The sequence below is a fragment of the Balearica regulorum genome, chromosome 13 (genome assembly GCF_011004875.1).
Source record: "Balearica regulorum gibbericeps isolate bBalReg1 chromosome 13, bBalReg1.pri, whole genome shotgun sequence".
Taxonomy (NCBI): Eukaryota; Metazoa; Chordata; class Aves; order Gruiformes; family Gruidae; genus Balearica; species Balearica regulorum.
The window spans coordinates 11,592,177-11,613,183 of NC_046196.1; the positions used below are offsets into that span (position 1 = coordinate 11,592,177).

Sequence of the window (21,007 nt, forward strand, 5' to 3'; positions counted from 1 at the left end):
CCGTGTTGTGGTGTCGGTTGTGCGTGGGGGTTTTTTTCCCCGTGAGGACGGTGTGCGTCCCGTGGGGCTGTGCCTTTTCCGCGCGGGGCGGCGCTAGCTCCGCCCCGCCGCGTCGGGAGTCCAGAGGGGTGTCCCAGCCGCCCCCGGGGTTTGTGCTCCTGTGCTGCTGCAGCCGGGGTGGAGGGAAACGCGCTGCACGGCCACGCGTGTCTCCGGAGCGGCTGGCTGCGCCCCGGCCCGACTGCGGGCGCCATCTTCCCTCTCCAGCGGGGGTTGGTGGGAAGGGGAGCGAGGCGGCCGTGTCCCCCGCGGCCTGTGGGGAGCCAGGCGGCCGTCCCCTGCCCTTCGGGCCGAGGAGCCTGGTGCCACCTCCAGATGGGCCCCACGCCTCCCTTCTGCCCTCAGCCTGCGGGGGAGAACCTGAACCGGTGCTTCCCCGAAAACTTCCCTTCACAGGCAGCGCGGGGAGCTCATCCCCGGCCCACGCGTGAGGGAGAAGGTGGTCTCGTTCCCGCCCTAGGCCGCTGCCGCCGGCCGGGGCCAGGCTGGTGGTTTCCTGAGGGAAGCTGGCACGAACCTGGCCAGCGCCCCGCCAGCATCAGAGCAGATCGTGCTGTTTCTGTACTGATTGGCATCTCTTAATTGTTCCCGGGCTGTAAATTAACACCTGGCAGTGTGTTTCCATCTCGATCTAGCTGCTGTGTGGTTTGCTGCTGTAGGATGTCAGATACGGTGGAAGGAATACCAAAGACATCAAGTAACAATTTTAACTTTTCTCTTGACAGCAGAAATTATGGCAAATTCCTAAATTTCATAATTGTTAGTTAATTTTCCTTCTCAAGTGTATTTTTTTAAAGGCTAAACCCTGGTAGATTAGGAAATATCTAGAAAATAGAGTGAAATGTCATAGGAAGATTATGCACCAATTCACTGGTATATGTTTGTTAGTATGAAATATTTCACTTTTTGTAGAGAAGAATTTTTTTGGCCCTTAATATTTTCCAGAAACTTTGGTTCACATCACTTTAGTTCTGCCTAAACAAGCGCAGTATAAAAAATACGTATGCTCGCATCTCTTAAGCTGTATGTACGCAGGATGTGTTTATAGCTCTTCAAATGGGAAATACTTCAACATATAGGTGCACGTATTTGCATTGGGCACTTTGAATATCATCTGTTTATAGAGTAAGCAAGTTTTGAACAAGTTTAGGTGTGCAGGCAGTGAAAACAGTAGTATGGGGAAAGTAGGTTTTTATTTAAATGCAAAGAGAAAAAGTGCCAATGTTACTCCAGTTTATTAGTACATAGACCTGCTTGGGAAATGTTTTATGTCTGCACAAGAAGTGACAAGAATCAGATTTGTAAACACAGTTACAGAGCTCAGTAATGTAGATATAATTATTTGTATTTGCCATTTTTATGGCTGGCTGATGTTGGGAGGAGGGTGTTGTTTTTGTAAAGCTCTGTGGAAAATAAACCACATTTGCACAAGAATTCTGAGGATTAGTCTGGGCAAACAGTTTTACTCAGCTCATTACCATGAAGATACTGTTTCCTTGTCAGTCATCAAGTATTTGCTTTAACATCGCTAATGTTTTTCTGTTTCTCAGTTGAAACTGTTACGTTTTCTGTGACAATGACTCATCCATCTATAGCTAGAGCAAAATTCCAGGTAAGCATTAAACATTATCCCCTGCTCACAATAGTTAAGTAAGTGTGTGCTCTTAGGGTGCTTTCCTAGGATTTTAGAGCACTTTATGACCATTCATTCATTAATCCCCATCAAAGTAAGTTGAAGAAAATAAAATGTAGACCAACTTATTCTCATAGAGTCAGATTATTTTAAACATTAAAGCCTATACATAATTCCATGTTCGTAAGGTGCTCCAATGCTTGGTTAGCATTGTATCCTATTACAGGAAAACCATCACACAGTGTACTTTAGCATTTGCAGGATTTTTTTTTTTTTTCCCACAGCATTACAGTAAAAATAGAACATGATGGAAGCGATCTAAAAAGTAATCACAGAAATTATATGGGCAACTGTTCTTGAGATGTCGCATTGAAATACACACCTTAACTACTTATTTACAAGTTATGTGAGCTGTGCAGAGCTGTGCAGTAGCTCTGGAGTTGCAAGGAGGCTGGTCCCTGCTGGGATGGAGTCCTTTTCACTCTGATTCTGGATGTGTTCCTATAGCAACAGTCTACCTATACGACTATAGATAATATTGTAATAGTATCTCATTTTCACATGCATAATCCAGTCTCATGATTCTTAAAAGATTTTAGTCATTGAAAAAAATTACAGTTATTCAGCTTCTTCAAGTAATCTATAGCAAATCACAGGCAGAAAGGCTATTGAGGAAATAGAAACTGTGGGAAATGGATGAAGAAGGCATAAAGGGGACAGGAGCCCATTGGGGTAAATGTCCCTGTTTATTACCCATTTGGTATGTTCCCTTAACACTTACAAAAGTACTCAAGAAGTTCTCTGCAGCCTTCCACTTACAGTGTGAAAATTATTTTGTCACTGTTAGAATCATTTCTGTTGTGTCTGATTCCAGTCTTTATACGTGTTACCTCTGTCTTCATGGGCAATTATTTCTTTGTCCTAAAATAAAACCCATACAAACACCCTGGACTACAAACAACCTACACTTTAAAAAATATGTTTTTCTGTAAGCATTCAGTTCTTTGCCTCTATTTCCCTCATGGATAAGCCTTCACTGGATTTTTTCACTCCAGACTTGCACATTTCTGTTAAAGGTTTACTTTTCACACATAACGCTACTGTGTAGTTTTTCCCTCTGGTCTAACATCCATGCCTTTGAACTCTCTAGATGAGCAGTCATTTCCTTTCCAGTGATTTAGAAGAGAGGAAAATAAATGTATTTGTGTATATACTTTACAAGTGGAAATAAATAGGCCCCTGTGGTAAAAACACACCATTCCAAGCTGTGATGTACAGTGTGTTAATGTATTTGAGGGCAAATGCACTGAATTATAACCAAATGAAGCTTTGCTTGATAACTACTATCCCTATTCTCTCAACCTATATTTGTTTAAAACTGGATAGAAAGACTGTCTGAATATGATTGTATTCCTTATTCCTTATCACCAAGCAGATGACATTCATTCAGGAATATCTCAGAAATACAAAGTCTGTAATAGAGGTTTTTTCCCTAATCTTATTATTGCAAACCTCCCTTCTCTTAATAGCCCTTGCATTTTGGTATTAGAAGAATTACTTTTTGCATTTCGGACTCACCCACACCAAGACCAAAATCCTACTGTTAGAAATCTGAATTTTGCAGAGCTGAAGTTATAAAATGTTCAGAAAGCAGAAGAATTGCTGAGTTTCATTTATCAGGAATCTGGCTATATTAAGAAGAAAAAAAAAATCAGAAAAATCATCTCTGTTTGAAAAAGCTTACACTTGTTAAACACAGAATTTCTAAGTGTTTTTCAATCCAATTTAATAATTTAAATTATAGAAACTTGTCTATTAATAGATAATTTGTCAGAGGTAGCCTTTTTGAATAGGTGAAGAGAAAGCAGAGGAAACATTGCTTAGTGGTGACTGCTATTTCAAAATTGTACTTCTAATTCTAGCACTGACTCACTATAGCCTTGGAAAGTTACAGCGCTTTTGTTCTAGAAAATACGAAGTAAAGAAAGGAGCCATTCTGTTCTAATAGCAAACATCCATTTTATTGTAACACTGCCTGGAGTTCATTTACAGGAAAAATCCAATGCCTTTGTTCTTTCTCTCTATGCAGCTAATAAGTCCTGCAACTAAGTATTTCCAGTTTCTAGTTCTGCATCTTCCACTACTACTTCCTTTATTTGCAGTTATCAAAATATTAAAGTTATCCAGATATCTAGAGTTATTCATCCTGGTTTCTGAAAAGAGATTAACTCAATTACATGGGCAGAATAAAGGGAATGTTTCTCAAATGGAGGAGGACAAAAAAAAAAAAAAAAAAGCTGTTCCCTCCCCCACACCTTCAGCAGGCTATTGGGTGATAGCAAAATAAATCAGGCTGATGGACTAGTTTCATCTAGGCAGAATCTTCACTAGTTTGGCCTAAGATTTAATTCCTTAATTGCCGTATTTTTGATTCATGCCATTATCAAGTTAAACTTTTTAATCAGAAAATTTTAGCTAGCGCTTTTAGAATTAGCCAGCTGCATAGGTAAAGGTGTGCCCAGTTTTGAAAGTTTTACTTTTTTGTTAGTAGGTTGGGTTCTTTAACAGTCACATATCAGAGGCTTCTCTTTGATAGCTACAAAATACTTGTTGATGATAAATTTATTTTTTTAGTGAAACTCTTATCCCTCATGTGTCAGGAATTTTGCTTCAAGCCAAACCAGCTCAGGTTCTCCAATACCAATGTTTCATTTCACAAGATGGGACTTTGATCTGAAAAGCATACCACTACAGCAGTGGCCTCTTGAGGGATTTGATAGAAGGCCATCTCATTACCCCAAGTAATCACTTGTCTTATGATGATTCTCTGCACATAAAAATACTGTCACAAAACTCTATGCTTTTTCTACACATAACTATATTGCCTCCTTTCTTCACAGTATTCCAGAGGATTGCTTAGAAGATGACCAATGTATTTTAAGTAAATAAGGATGACCCAATATTCACTAGTGTTCAGTAGCCACAAGTCCCTTCAAAGTGAGCGAAGCAGCTGGGGTTACTATCTGTGACCTTCTATAGAAATATCAGGTTATGGAATTAGAAGCTTTCTTGTAGGTATTTGAGTTTGAAAATATCAAGTGTGTCCCTGAAGAATGCCTGGTCTGGGAGGAGGCTCTGGGTGGGTCACGTTACTCCAAAGTGTTCAAATTTTGGAAGAGCATCTAACAAAAAGTAGGAGCGCCACGTTCCTTTACATTTTTTTACAGGATTTTACATTTTTTATCAACCTATGTTTTTGTTTGGGTGTTCCCTGGGTTTGCTCTGATGTCTAGTGATCCAATTAAAATTGGTATAGCCATTGTTGTGAATTTCACCAGGGCTTGGCTTGAGTTTTTCCTGAACTTCTTCAGTAATTATACTAAACAATGCAAACTGCGAGTTTTCCGGTATCTACAGAATGTGACAGGGATTTGTAGACTGTCACTGATCAATATGGGGATTTGCTGCCATGTGTATGTAAAATGTTAGGTAAGGTGAGGCTTCATAGCTAAAGATGAATAAAACCAAAGTAGATAAATGGATTGAAAGGAAAATGCTATGTATTGTGTGTGTATATGTGCACATATAAAATCTGGTTCAAAAGAGACTTGTTAGGACTGAACAAGTCTGAGCGAGAATTAATGGCCCACACCTGGGAATAAGAGGTGAATTCTCAAGTATCCAGGTTTAGTAACTGCCACACCTGTCCTATATTCCCAAAAGCATAAATGAGGTCTGCAAGGATTTAGATAGCTTAGCTTCTGAATGTGCAGTTCCATGGCTCTTTTCCAAGGCATCATCAGTCACCGCATGAAAATCCCCACCCATAATTACTAGGGCATTATTTGTCACGGAGTATACTCTAGTGAAGAACTTTACCTTATTCATATAATATCAAGAAGAGTAAATATTTTTAGGGATGAATTTTGTCCAGACTTCAAAATGGTTCTTCAGAACAGAAGCTTAAAATAAATACTCTTCCAAAAAAGCAATTAAATTGGAGAGGCATAGCTCTGTTTCTTCTTCAGTCTCATGGTGTTGGGAGAATGAGGACGCAAACTTCTTTCTTATCAATAGCTTTATTATTCCCTGCAACTTATATGCTCTCTGAAATACTATAAAAAGCTCAATGAACAGCCACTTGAAAAGAAAGAAACTGAGAGCTTGTCACCTGGCAGGGGATAGTCTACCTAATTGTTTATTCTGCCTCACTTCTGTTCATGTATGTGAATAGAAAATGAGTTATGCCTGGATCATACAAAATACATGGGAGGACAATTTAAGAACCCGCATTGGCAGTTAGAGCGTGTCTGTCACTGACCTCCTGCTACTAACATCTAGGAGAATTTTGTGCTAAATAATCAGCGATACTTTCGTCAGGCAAGTAAAGCGTATCTCTTGTCGCCAACAGAACAGAAGTACTTACATCAACAGTGCCATCCTCCTTCCAGAAAGTTGATTCTCTGCCTTTGGTGAGCTAACTGTTTTTTCTTTTTCTGCCTCCTGAAATGGAAGCAAATTCCAAAGAAACATTAGGGCTCAGCTCTCTGCTCTTTGGCTCTGCATACCTTCTAACATACTATAGACTCCCAGAAGAACAAAGCAATTATACTTACACTTGCAGGCTGAGTATCTCTGTTACAGTGAATTTACCAGACACAATCTAGTGTTGGGTTTCTATTGAATATAAACACTGCAGCCAAATTTGTAGAAAAAAACACTTTGGTAGCATGCCCCAGGGACGACAGTGTCACTGGAGAAGGGCTCATCTGATTTTCTCTCCGCTCAGCAGTAAGTAGATCAGATTTCCCTCTGATAGTCAGGAGAAGCTTTATGCTCCCCTCCATCACTAGCATGTCCTCTGAGGTCACGTTTCTGCATTTCACTGGCCTTAAAAACCAACTCAGCAAATCTCTGTACAGAGGAAACTCTCCTTGTTCTGAGTTGTTTAGCCATCGTGTGGGGTTTTCCTGCATCGGGCACGATTTATTTGGTCAGAAGTTATTACACAATTAAGACACCAACTGAAATCATCAGGAATTTTCCCTGAGGAAAGAATTCAGGATCAGCAATATTGCAACAAAGTTGGTGTTGGTGACTTAGAGGGGAACAGCATGTCTGCGAAATGTGGGACAAGAAAGAGTAATGTGCAATGGAAAAGTGGATGGGAACAGAGAACACTTCAAAACATACTGAACGTGCTCTCATAGACTCCCAGTGGTGCATGTGCACTGGCAGTCAATATAATGCCAGCAGCTGCTTGGCAGAGACTGCGGCTTACTCTGCTGAAGCACGGCGGCTTCCCTGAAGACTGTTTCTCTGCATACCCAATATTTGCTGAATATACACATTCCAGAGAGGACTTTACCGAGTCGTACACAATTGTAGAAACCTTCAAAGCACACAACGAATGTGGTAAAAGTCACAATCGTTTGTCCAGGTTTTTGAGGCCCTCCTCTAGGGAGTACAGGCGTTGCTTTGAAGTCACCCGCAGTCCCGCTGGAAATGTGGTTTGGCAGTTGGAGAAAAGGACTTTGCTTACCAGGAAATGAAATTCTTCGAGGTACGTTGTTTATGTGTACCTTCACCTCCCATGCTTTTTCCTCTTGTGTAAAGCCCTTTGACATTAAAGGACTCAGCAGGTGGACAAAACTGAGGAGCGTAGCACACGTGCCAGTCTTTTCCTTCCAATGAACAAAATGAAGACAGGATGAGTACACACAGGTGTACGTGTACTCCTAGCAGGAGTGTGCACATAGGCAGCCAGTCCCAGAGAACTCCATCTATGAGAGACTACTTTACTGCTAACAAGCAAATGTGGGATGTTGTGCTACACTGGTGCCTTAAATAACTGGAAAGCCTTGGGCACAAATGCCAATGCCTTAAGCAGAAAAAGTTTATAACAAAATATTTCATTTGTGTGAACACTGTCTTAATGTAGGGACGTTTATTGCACGCTAGTGTATGGCATCAGGAAAGAATACTGCAGCATATTCTGAAACAGTCTGTATGTCTTTGGCTTTCATCATCTGAAGGCACACTACCTGTGGCCATAAGTTTAGTGAGAGTTCACAGACAGCTCTCAGGTACTTCATGCTATAGCAGCATTGGTGGCTGAGCTATAGGAAGACTGAAGAGCATGCATGCTTTCACTTTCTTTCTGAGTGTTCTTAAATAGATTTCTGGAAAGATTTTCAGTAGGCTTAAAATTTGATATGGCACATGTTCCGATACTCTACTACCAGATGGATTTTTTTTAGCCCTGACCAAATATGTAGATCCAAGGACTTGGAAGTATTTCAGTGCTGCAAGGGACATTTCACTGAATAGCTCTGAGCCTGGTGAAACAAATAGGCAAGTGACACTGGGGCAAAGTCTGGCTTCCTGAAGACCGAGTTTGCAGTTCGTATGTCAGAAGATCTGAGCTCTACCTGCAGCATTTCCCACAGTTTGAACATTTAGCCTTTTCTCATAATAGGGACACAGATACTTAGGGTTTAATTGTCTTCCATAAAATCCATGCACCAATTTTTGCATATCCAGTGGAATCAGCAGCTGAGCTTGCACAGCTACATACAAGGGGCAGCTATACTTAGGAGACCCACAGTGTCTTGCACTTCCATAAAAGAGAAGGAAATGGGAGACTAAAACTTTTATTAGCGAGATGCTGAGCTGGGTGACTTACATTTAGTTCAGTTTATTGATAAAGGAGAAAGTCATTCCTATGTGGTGAAGAGTCTAGACCTATTTGCATAGATGCAAATGATTTCTTGATGACTTAAGTTAAATGTAAATGATCCATAAGCTCTGCACTTAGTTATATAAATGCTTCCGTCTACTAAAAGGTCCAAGAACATTCATGCTGGCATGGAATAGCCCCTTTTTTATGGGAAATACTGATCCTTTATCAACTGTACTGTCTTATCCGACCTAAATACCACCTGCGTTGGCTGTGGTAACTGTCAGCAAGTGTTTCTCTGACAGGGAGCAAGAGGGTTCTGTGCAGAGTTATACTTTTCTGTCCCCTTTTGGCAGCTGAGTGTCAGACTGCAGACAACAAGCATGGATCCTTTCCTACGTGGTATTTAAAAGGATTCATCCTCCCCATGCTATGGGTTCTGTGGCATGCAGGTTTTTAAATCATCTTCCTTTTAAAATTATACATTTTAGTAAAATAAAATCCCGTACTGTAGCATCCAAGACTGAAATAAGTTGCATGAATTCTTTTCAGAACTGTGCAACTCATGTAATTACAAATCTGGAATTTTTCTTGTTTTTAAAGAATATAAGAATTATTTTTCTTTTTGCCATGTTAAATTTCACTTTATATTTACCAAGTTTATGTCATACATGTAAGCAGTTTGTACTGCTCATATTCCCCATTAATAGAATGTTGGGGTTTGATAAAGAATGCAGGATTTATGCTGATATTAATATATTACCTGGTAATTTGCATAAAACTAACATCTAACTTAATTGTTTAGGCCTGAAAGAATTATTCAGAGCAACTCCAAAAATTTATTCCCATTTCCTATCTTTAATTACAGCAGTAGAAGGAAAAAAAAAGTTGACACTTTTGCAGTATGGGAACCCAATTGCATAGCTGGTCCATTTTTCACTTAGAAACACAAGTAGTTTGCAAGGACTTTTTGTATGGAATTAGAAGCCTCTCAGCCCTGGGCTCTTGCTGAATGGTTAGCTTTGATTATACTTAGCTCCGCTATTAACTAGATGGCCATGTAAGTCACATGACATTGTTGCTACCTCCTAGTTGAAGGGGAGTGCCTTTTCAGCATTGTTTTATGTGAATTTGGTACAAAATCATCTTGCAAACAAACTAGCACTGTCATTGGCTTTTTACTTTTTGAAATATTACTGCAAACAAGATACAATTTTTGTGCTCCCATAAAATGAATGAAAAAGAAGATGGCATCCATCAAAAGCAGCCTTCTGGTTTTATTTATATGAATTCTGATAATATTTATTTAAAGCACTCAGTAGCTCAGCTGTCAGCTGCCTCTAAAAACTAAGCAGAAGGCATGTTTTGTTCCAAGCATCGTAATTTGAGGTAGCTAGTCCTGTTTTCCTCTGAAACTTTGAAATGTCCTTTTAACACCCCAACTTTAGTTTCTAGATTTTTATGGGACTGCGATCCTTTCAGGAAAAACCTACTGATCATTAGACTCACCTGGTTTGTGATTAACTCTTATGGCACTTAGATAAAGACTTGTACCTAAAGCATCAGATTCGTTTGAACCAGAAAAATGTAAAGCAAAGGTCTTGTGGACCTGTGTGCAGTGGTGAGTAATGTCTTATTTGTATGAACATGACTGCATGCTGAATGTTAGCGTGTGCAACCTCTCTTTCTATGAAGGCTTAGAAGGCAGAATAGGTGTTACCTCAGCAGGCAGAGTGCCAGGTCCTTTTCGCTGGGTGTTTTCCAGTGACCTTTGGAGTCCCTGCAGGAGTGAAGGGGCTATCATCACGTCACCCGCCAGTGGTTGCAGGAGAGCCAGTGTTGCCCCATCCACCTGCTGCATGGTCAGTCTTGTGAACTCACTCTGTGGCAGGGCCAACGTGCTGCAGAGGGAACTTCAGCACTGTATGCCAGCTGGTTAGTGTAAGCTGTCTCTTAAGTCTTAGCTTTGTGCAGTGGTTATTCTTAGGAGAGTCAGGGAAATTCTGATGCCAGAAGTATCGCTATTATTAGCTTGAAACTGATAATAAAACTGCAATCATTTTCAAGCCGAGATTGCCTCTGACTTGCTTCCTTCCTCTGTGCATCTGTTGTTCCCCAGTGCTGATGGTTGCTTTGATCATGGTTTGGATTCATTGGTGATGTCACCAAGTGACTCTAAGAACTTTGCAGAGCTTCCTTGTGACTACCTTCCTTCTCACTGCCTTTGACATTTTTCATTTAGTAGGCCAACTCCTGCTTAGATTACTCATGCCAGTAATCCCTGGGCTGGCAGTGGGATAATTAGAGAAAGCTGAGTTTAGCTCAACAGAGAGGTCAAATTTTCAGATACACGATGGCATCCACACCGAGCAGTAAAAGTGCTTTCTATTAGTATAGAGTCAGTACTTATAAAACGTGACATTTTAAAATATGAGTCAAGTGTGGCCCCAAACCTTTCTGCCACTGTCACAAAGTCAAACGCTTTATGACATCAATAAAAGAAGGGTTGCACCAAAGGTGTATTATCTTCGTATTTCCAGGTCTTAGTCCTTAATTCCATTGATACTTTGAGCATCGAATATTTGCAGGCTGGGAATCAAAAACTATGAGCTACTGGGTAGTGAGGCTATCCCATTGTCTGACTTGGAATCACACAATAGGTTCAATGTAGGAGAAGTGTAAAAAGCCCACCAGATCCTTGAGTTCCTCGAGAGGCCTCATGCAGTTCTCATCCCGCTGAAGCCTGCCATGGATTCAGCAATGTGTTCACCTGTGGAATGACAGCCTGAGGCTTTCATATCCATACTATAATACAGAATGTAACTTTTTACCACATTTTACTCTTTAGTTAATTTTGATCCTTGTAACAATCTCTCTTAAAGGGGAGTAAAGTTAATTTAGAAAGGATGAAAACATAGAACTTAGTCAATTTCAGGAACTAAGTTTTGTGACAGGATGTGTCACGTACTAAAGTACATAAGAAAAAATGGCAGGACTCTATTTTTATAAGCTGGTCTTCCTCTTCCTTTCCAGTCCCATCTCTTTCACTTTTCATACTTTATTTTTCTGATTGTAAATTCTTTGTGTAGCAAAGGGTCTTTTTCTATAGTTCTGGAAAGTGCCTTACATATTTTGTATTTCCACAATATAAATATTTTTATTTTATTTTTGCAGATACTCCCAGAATAATGTCCACAGTGCAAACAAGAACCACTTAGAAAGAGTGGTGAAGCCTGAGCCATGCTGTACCATCTTCTTTTTGTAAGTCTTTTGAGGTCAGCAAAAGTAACATCTTCAGTCAGTGGCCAGGTTCCTCATTACTTAAGTAGCCTTCTCAAAATGTTTTAGCCCATTTTTGTAAATCTACCTTCTGAAAACCAGATGATTTGGGATTGACTATACATGGTCTCCTTACACATTGCTGAAGTTATGCTTACCCCAGTAAACTACCTTTTGCATTAAAAGAACAGGTGTGAATAATATTACAGGATGACTACATTAATATTTCCAAAGGATTAATGCAAAGTCAGAACACGTGTATAATAGACAAACAAGGGTATCTTCTTCTTGTGTGATTCAGTGTTACACTGCAGCGTTCACACAAGTGTGCTCTGGAACAGTTACCAATACACGTGCTTAGCCTGAGCTGCTATTTTAGTTAGTAAGGCAAATGAGTATCTTTAGGACTGGATAATCATAATATGCTTTGGGTATCAGAGTGAATTACTCATACAAGTGAGGAGATGCTATTGCTCTAACTAGCAGGATTTTGTTAAATAGTGATGCTAGCCGAAGTGTGCAGTCCAGCTGACTTTATGCATGACAAGAATATCGAGACCCTGTTATTTTAGTATCTAGTTTTAGGTGCCGTTCAGGACATTGAGATTTGTGGGCCCAAGTTCCCTGCATAGCTCATGTAGGCACTTTGAGAGCATCTAAATTAAATGCCTGAAGTTGGTGTCACCTGTGTGCAAGCACAGATACAAACTATGTTCAAGTTTTCTGGATTTACAAGTAAGTTAAATCTCCATTTTTGGATTACATCTTGGATGATGTCATGAGAAGTAACCAGCCATATTCTAAGAGTTATAATCTTCAGAGAGTATTTTGGGAACACTCTGCCCTTAAAAGCAGAGTTGGGAACTGAGTTTGGAGTATCATAACTACCCTATTACTATTCTGCTGCTTAATTTCTATACCAACTAAGGGGCTGCACCTACTCAGATCAACAAGAGTGTTCAATTCAATAGACTAGCGGTAGAGTCTAGAAAAAAAATAAGCTGTATTTCCTATATGCTCCCTTAAGGATACAATTGCAATAATCAAAAAGAAAATAATGACATTTTCTTGACAGTTCACTTCAGAAATAAATGTATTTCAAGATAAAAGTTAATTTAACTTTTTCATTAAAAAAAATTAAAACTGTCAATGAAAAAGAAAATGTTTCGTTTGTAGAGAAGCAGTAGTCAAACATTTGCATGCTCATTGGTTGTGATATTAGCTTAGGGACATAGGAGAGATTAAATTCTCAGCTTTGCTACTTATTTCTTGTGTGGTCTTGGCAAGTCATTCCATCTCACAGCTCTCTAGCTGTGAAATAGAGAGTAACAACACTGTTCTACCTCCCAGGGAGATGTAAGCATGAATGAATTAAAGATCGTGAGCTATTCATGGTGAGAGAAACCACTGAAGTTTATAAGGTAGACAGAAGATTGGAAAGTAAATTCAGGTGTGAAAGAAGGGAGGTTATTGTTTAGTCTGAGGTAAAAGACTAGAGAATGGACGATTTGTGGATAGGCCAAATATTGAGCAAAGGGATAACATGCATACCAGTAGGAGAACTGTAAACATGATTTGGGGAAGTCTTGAGACAAAGGTGATGCCCTAATACTGCAGAAGAAAACAATACGATGAGAGGTGAGGAGCAATACTATCACTTTTTTTTTTTTTTTTTTTTTTTTTGGTATTTAAAATTTATGTTCTTTGGAACAGAACTTAATCCGGTATCTGAAAAGCATTTGCAATATTCTGGGCACCATGAATATGGTCAGTGAAATATGGTCCTAACTATAAAAAAGCAACTATGTATGTAATGGCAGATAAACCACTTACAACTTCACAGACTGATTGTACATATTACAGGTGACGAGTTGGAAACAGATTGGGTTATGAGGATCATTTCAATGGAGGTGAGCAATAATCAGGCAAATGGAAGTGAAAAGATGCTCCCAGTCAGCTAGCTTGGTAATTGCAAAGGACTGAGCTCTCAGGATTGGAGCCAGAAGTCAGTAGAGCGCAAGGACAGCAAGGGTTGAGGACATGGTCATAGAGACCCTGAAGACAAGGGGAACAATATGAAAAGGGATGAGGAAGATAGCATGGATTTGAGTTGGTTCACCTTGGAGTTGTAAACAGTGTTTCTCCAAAGGGGAAAAGCTGTAATGATAAGTAATTAAATCATCTGTCATTGGACCAAACTGCACATCAAAATTGGTAATCAGTCACCAGCTGCCTGGCCCAGCTGAAGGGAAGGTCCTGGTTGACTATGCTGCATACTGATCTACCGGTCTCCAAGGCTTTGGCACATAAAGCCCTTTCCTTTGAAAACTTTCATGTGTGGCAGCTTTTATGTGTAGTATCATGTTTCCCCTCCCTGGGGCAGAAAACACAGGAGAGGGGAGACGTTTGTGTTTCATTACACCACAAGAAATAAGATGGTAGATTGCCAGCTCTTTATTCACGTAGGAAACTACTGCTGCATCATCCTTGCTTACTCCCTGGTGCACACGCCCAGCTGAGGATAATGTCCCTTGTCACTCCTAGGACAGCCGTACTGTCCTGTCTGCTCCACAGTGCCCATCCCTACCCCAGCCAAATCTGTCTCCTTTCCCCCCACCTCTTCTGCAGGTGGGAGAGAGGAAAGGTTGGGCTGTGCTGGCATTCACCCCGAGAAGTTTTGTGTGCAAACAGGACATTCTGGAGCATTGTCAGTAGCAAGGAAATACTCTAGTTTAACAAGGTAGTAAAATAAATGTGTAATAGCACTCTGATTCTTAACAGGGCTGCCATATACCATATTCTGTACATACTTCCTAGCTGTCAGATCAGAAAGCAGAGCACTGTACTGCCCAGGCAGGCTGTTAAAGCCAGCCTGGATCCTGTAGCCAGTTAACCCATTTTGCAGCCCATGGAAGTCAAAGGCCTGAGAACAGCACAGGAGCCAAGTTCAGTTGAAATTAAGAGACTTCAGTGTTCCGGTGCAATTAAACACTCTTAACAGTCACAAAATTCACTTAGATAAAGCAGATATTTACATTCCTCCATGATTATGTTTTTCTATTCAGTTTTCTTCCCTACTAGCAGAAACCAGCACAGCTGACTTTGTACAAATGACTTTTGGTGCTGTTTTGACTCATGGAGCACTTCTCCAGTCCTCCCCTAGCTTCTAGACAGCAAGATCTGCTTTGAGGTGGAAGAATAGCACCCTCAAGAGTTGACAGCCACACTGCTTCAGGGATCCAAAATATGCAGCACACATCCTTCCTCTTTTAGTTAAATTAACTCCCGAATACATGTAACTCAAGCAACGAGAATGAAAGTTTTCTCTTGACATTAGATTTGAAATATTTGGTATCAGTCACTGTTGATATGAATGTGGAAATATGCATTTGTGCTTGTCTGAGGGATGACCAGCTTCTAAACATTTTATTTGCCTTCGAAGAAGGAGGGACAATAAAAAGATGAAGAATTGTCTTATTTGTCTAAGTCTGGGAACTTCATTTTGTACCATATTAAAACAATTTGAACAGGAATTTATGTTTTCATGTAAAAAGAGATTATTTAAAAGTTCTCAACTTAGATAAAAGGGGTCTATGTAAAAAAAAAAACAAAAACCTGAGCAAACCAGTCCTTAAATTGTGGGGACTTGTTCATTAATTACAGTAATTAGGAATGGAATCTGATACTAAACTTTCTGATTTCCTTTGAATCTCTTTTAATATGTGGTTAGGCCTTAATTTCAGAATTATTATAAAATGTGAGAGCGTTTTAAGACTACAGAGGCATAGGTATTGTTATTAAATGACAAACTTAGTTACATGCTTCTGCTGTTTCATGCAGCACTGACCTTTTATTTTAAACGTCCATGGCCTATTCCTGGTTTTGCCAACTTCTGAGTCGGATAAGGCTCTTCTAAAGCTCAGAGTATAAACTGCTCACCAGCTAGTATTCCAGATGATATTTATCCCAGCAGGCAAAAAGTCCAGCTCTGGGTTTGTCCCTTTTCTGGGAACGGGTTCACTTGAGTGGAACAAGCAGAAGTTGGACGGTCGGATACAGTCAGGGACATTTTACTTTTGCTCTGAAGCATTCAAAACTTGCTTCTGTCACAGACTTGAGGCTTTTCCTCTGTATCGTGACTTTGTTCAGAGTTCTTCTTACTAGTGTTTTTGTTGTTTAGACAGTGGTACAGCTCCCCATGGACCACTGAAACACCCCTCCGCGGCACTGCTGCTGCGCTGAAGCCAACATGTATAACTTTAGAAAACACTGTATATAAAAAGAATTTAAGATTGGTATTTTTTTTCTGCTGATAGTGAAAGGTGAAAAGTATATTCTGTACTGTAAATTAATATGTTTCCCTGCTGTAATTACAGAATCCATTCTCCTAAGAGGATACTAGAGTGCAAAAGCCAACTGACTCCACTGGCCTTGCTTTTGCCCATGATACAGAGGTTTGCAGGTGCATTGTGTGATACAACAACATGGGTTCTTGGTACATTGTAATTTTGTTTCCTGTTTAAGACTTTGTCACTTATTTTTAATTGCAAGGAATCTGTAAAACCCTTTCTGAGCAAGGAATTTACACAAGTTTCTGGCTTACTAGAACATCCAAGGCTAAGAATTGCAGCAATTTTTTTTCTTTCTCCAGCCTCCTCTATGAATTGTTATCTCTGCAAACCTTCTTGTAGCAATTTTAGGCCTGCACCTGGTCTGATGGCCTCGACTCGTCCTTTCTCTGTGCCAGTTTCAAAGGGACCTTCTGGACCAGCAGCTCTAAATGCCCGTGGAGTTTCTTAAGGTGCGCTTGGGAGATACGCAAGGCAGACTGATACATCTGCTCTGCAGACTGTGAGGGATCGCAGCAGGAGGATATTGTGTGCATCCTCACCCCTCCCGAGCTGCAGTTTGAAACGGGAGCTCCTCGGAAGGCTGTGCTTTACACAGGAGCTGCTGTAGGCTCTTACCCCGCTGCCCCGGGAGAGGAGTCGCGGTGGCCGACACACGCAGCTCCTCTCTCCGGCCCCGCGGTGCGGGAACATCGATCGACTTCTCCGAAGCCGCCAGGAAACGCAGGCTGGGAAGGGAAACAGCGTCTCCAGGGAGCCTGCCTCCGCGGGGCCGGGCACACGCCAGGGTTACCTGGCTACTGCCGCGCTGTGCGCCGGGGGGAGCGGGGCCCGGCTGCGCCCGGGTTTATCTCGGGTAAACGCCGGGAGTCGGTCCGCGCCCGACACGGGTCGAGATTGCTGTGTGTGCATTTTGGGGAATCTGTAATTAAATTTACCTGCTTGATTCGTGCGGGGGCAGACCCGCGCGTTTATCCCACCCTTCCTGCGTACGGCCAAAGCCGCGGGGCTGCCGGTGCCGGGAGCGCACCGCACGGGGCTCCCGCCGCGGGGAGGCACCGGGACCGGCAGTCCGCAGGTGGCCTGGCTCGGGCTTGTCCCGGCCCGGGAGGGCAGTTCCTCCGGCCTTGACGGACCGGCAATAAGCGCAGAAGAAGGCAGAGCGGCCCCCGGTCGCTTACCGCCGAGCACGGCGGAGCCGGGGAGCCTCCGCTGCCCCCCGAGGTCTCCGCCCCTGCCCGCCGGGCGCCATCCCCGGACGGGTCCTAGCGCCGCTCGGGATCTGGCTCCGCGGGTCCCGCTGTGACCGGGCGAGCCCCGCGGGTCCCGCCGGTGAAGCCGGGCCGCAGTGGGATGCGGCGCAGCCCGCACCGCTCGCCTGCTCCGAGCCCGCCCGGCGACAGGGCGCTGCCGGCAGGTAACCATCGCCGGTGAGGCAGCGCCTTGGGTCCCGCAGTCAAACACGGCGGGGCGAATATTACCGACTGGCCAAATATTTGCAAGTACGCGCGAGTGATGGTGAACTTTGAGACTTTCTCCGTAGCGCGGCCGGGAAGTCGCTGCGCCGGAGCGTTCGGCGCAGGGGTGGGAGCGGGAGATGGAAATGTACCAGCCGCCTTTGGCCGCTCTGCCGCGCCGAGCGGCCCCGGGCAGGGAAGGCGCAAAGTCCCCGCGCCGTTTCCCCGGCCGCTTATCAGCGAGAAGCCTCCTCGGCGGGCGTAGCCCAGCGCCCTGCGCCTGCCGAGCTCGGGGCGGCGGCGGCAGGGGGCCGGGGCGTGCGGGCCGCTCTCCCGGTGGCGGGTCCCGGGGGAGGGCGGGCAGGCAGCTCTGCCCTGCCGGGGCGCTAAGACCCGGTTGCGCGGTGGTCAAAGGTTCCCAGCAGGAGGTTGGACACTAGTGGGCGGTCCCCGGCCCTGCTGCGGGGGTGTATATATACGGCACGCAGGACCGAAGCAACCCACTAGCAATAGGGCAGGCAACGAGTGGGTTTGGGGCGGGCTGGGGCGGGGGACGGGCTCCGGGAGCCGCCGTGCAGCGCCGTGCCGTGCCGTGCCGCGCCGCGCCGCGCCGTGCCGCGCCGCGCCGTGCCGCGCCGCGCCGCGGTGCCGTTCGTCGCCGGGGTGCCGCGGGGTGCCGCGGACTTGGCAGAGCCGCCGCTGCTGCCGCCCCGTCCGAAACCTGGATTGCAGGAGCCCTTCACCATGCCCGGCAGACTGTAGGTGCTTCATGGAGCAAGCCAACTTCTACGAGGTCGATTCCCGGCCCCCGATGAGCAGCGGCCAGCACCACCAGCTCCAGACTCCCCTGCCCGGCAACGCCTACAGCTACAGAGAGGCTCCCTCGGCGGCGGCACCTGCTGCGGGCGGCGCGGAGCTCGGCGACATCTGCGAGAACGAGAACTCCATCGACATCAGCGCCTACATCGACCCCGCCGCCTTCAACGACGAGTTCCTGGCCGACCTCTTCCAGCACAGCAAGCAGCAGGAGAAAAACAAGGCCATCCTGGCCGGGGATTTCGACTTCCACAACATGCACGGGGCCGGCGCCGCCGCCTCGGCGCCGGGACACCAGCAGCAGCACCACCAGCAGCCGCTCTTCGGCTGTGTGGCCGGCTACATGGACGGCAAGCTCGACCCCCTCTACGAGCGCATCGCCGCGCCCGGCTTGCGGCCGCTGGTGATTAAGCAGGAGCCCCGCGAGGAGGAGGAGGTCAAGTCGGCGGCCCTGTCGGCCCTCTACCCCCACCACGCTCCGCAGCAGCACCCGTCCCACCTGCAGTACCAGATCGCCCACTGCGCCCAGACCACCATGCACCTCCAGCCCGGGCACCCCACGCCGCCCCCCACGCCCGTGCCCAGCCCGCACCACCCGCACCACCCGCACCCCCCCGGCGGCCTGCCCGCCGCCGGCGCCCTCAAGATGATGCCCGCGGACCACCGGAGCAAATCCAAAAAGACAGTGGACAAGAACAGCAACGAGTACCGGGTGCGCCGGGAGCGCAACAACATCGCGGTGCGCAAGAGCCGGGACAAGGCCAAGCAGCGCAACGTGGAGACGCAGCAGAAGGTGCTGGAGCTCACCACCGACAACGAGCGGCTGCGCAAACGGGTGGAGCAGCTCACCCGGGAGCTGGAGACTCTGCGGGGCATCTTCAGGCAGCTGCCCGAGAGCTCGCTGGTGAAGGCCATGGGCAGCTGCGCCTAGCGCCGCGCCGGGACTCGCGGGGCCGCCGCGCCCGCTGCCGGGCTGCCCTCGCTCACCTATAGATACTATACATACCGGAGCGCGGCGATCTCAAATCGTTTCGGGGGTGGGGGGGAGGGTGGGTTCGGTTTTTTGTTTGGTTTGGTTTTGGTTTGGTTTTGTGGTTTTTTTTTATTAACAACGACCAATACAAGAAGCCAGGCAGCTGTAGTATTAAAAGGTTTGTGCCTTAGGGATGATACACGAATAAGCTGAAAACATGGTGGGTTTTATAAGCAGAAGGGCGAAGGGAAGGAAGAATTCAAAGCCCACATGTCTACACAGGGTAAATAACAATAATAATAATAATAATAGTAATAAAGCACACATAGCAATCCAGATGTGCCTTAAAAGCTGGCTGTAGGAGCTCTGGGGCTTTTTGTTGTCATCCCCCCCCCCCCCCCCAGCCTGGCAGGGTGTGAGGAAAATGGGTGATGGACATGCAGGCTTGAGGGATGGGGTGTCTGGGGTGCTGGCCAGGGCCCCCCCCCTCCAGCTGGCCTGCAGTGCAGCAGGCAGGGGCAGCTGCAGGGATGCCGGCAAGGAGGGCTGAGGCTGAGACGCGCAGTGCCAGATGCCTCTTTGGAGCACTGAGGTGTGGGGCAGCTGCCGGACTGCTGCAAGGACTGTCCCAGCCTGGCTGGGCTGCCTCTGCCCAGCCTTGGCCCCTGCCTTGGTTGAGAGCAGGGCAGGGGCTGTTGCTGCTGCGGGACCAATGGACAGCCTAGGACTGATGGAGCAGCAGTTCACGAGGGAGCGTGGTGAGCTCCCTCCATCAAAAGGAAGAGCAGCAGTGTCTTGTACTGTATGTCACGACGTGGCGAAGCACAAATGAATAAATACCTATCGATGCGGGTATTTACTATGAACTTTCAGTGTATTTTGCTTTATTCCAGGACATTTAGCTCCTCTCCCAAGTCTCTGTCTGCCCAAGCTGTGCCTCATGTAATGTGAAAGCCTTTCCGTGTATACTTGCTACACTTTATTGCATTATTTAGATCTTTGCCATCACACGACTTTCTTATCTGGTGACAGAGACTATGCCCTTGTGCTGCAACGTTATTTTATTATTTGGGTGGGTGGGTGAGTGTGAGTGTGTGTTGCCTTCTTCACGTTGTCCTGGGCTGGCCGCTGCCTCCAGACCCAAGGCAGGGGTGCCTGGGAGGGAGCACGAGGCCATGGGGCTGCAGGACACCTGCGGTGGGGTGAGGAGGCTCGTCCGTGGTGCCGCAGCACCTTTGGACTCTGGAGCTTCTCCCAGGGTGAGAGAAAATAAACAAAAAAACCCAGGCCCCCTTCCAGGGAGCACTGGTCACCACGCAGAGCATTTCTTCCTCATGTCGCAGCTGCACAAGAATTCGTCCAGTTGAAACAGTCGTAATGGGAGAGGAGTATGTGAAGCTGTCTGAAAGTGTGACAGCAGGAGCGTAGTGCTGGGGGTGTGCGTGTGCGTGTGCCATGTGCGTGTGTGGCGTGTGTGGCGTGTGTGTATGGGTATGTATACATGTATGTATATGCACACACATTGGTGGGGTTTTTTTGAATTTGGGGGGTGGGAACTGCATATAAAGTTTGTTGGAAGTCCTGGTTACGTTCATAAATAAACAGTATATATTCCACCATAATCATCCGCCTTTGCGTGTTTCCAGTTCTTTTTGTGTAGCAGGGGTGTGAAAGCCCTCCTCTTCCTCCGGACCGCGCATCCCGCTCTGCGCCAGCACCCGCTTCCCTGCCAGGACTGGTGACCGAAACGCCTTCGTGGAG

General features: G+C 45.2%; 1 protein-coding gene and 1 long non-coding RNA gene across 3 annotated transcripts; both read left to right on the forward strand.

Moving 5' to 3' along the window:
* Positions 1–61: 61 nt before the first annotated feature.
* Positions 62–16,016, forward strand: LOC142603669 (uncharacterized). 2 transcript variants are annotated; one of them, XR_012837557.1, is made up of 6 exons: positions 62–1,672; positions 6,105–6,165; positions 7,134–7,256; positions 11,547–11,633; positions 13,515–13,561; positions 14,717–16,016. It is a non-coding gene; the product is annotated as an uncharacterized LOC142603669 (long non-coding RNA). The 2 variants fall into 2 exon arrangements; XR_012837556.1 differs by lacking the exon at positions 14,717–16,016 and having other exon boundaries at positions 65–1,672; positions 13,515–13,979.
* A 1,641-nt stretch (positions 16,017–17,657) lies between these two features.
* On the forward strand, positions 17,658–20,868 carry CEBPA (CCAAT enhancer binding protein alpha). Its single transcript, XM_075765474.1, has one exon. It carries the CDS (start codon positions 18,227–18,229, stop codon positions 19,202–19,204), a length of 978 nt encoding a protein of 325 aa, XP_075621589.1. The 5' UTR covers positions 17,658–18,226; the 3' UTR covers positions 19,205–20,868.
* Positions 20,869–21,007: the final 139 nt, after the last annotated feature.

Bases quoted from the DNA above. Each gene is read 5' to 3' on its own strand.
- CEBPA (XM_075765474.1), top strand. From the start codon at position 18,227: ATGGAGCAAGCCAACTTCTACGAGGTCGATTCCCGGCCCCCGATGAGC.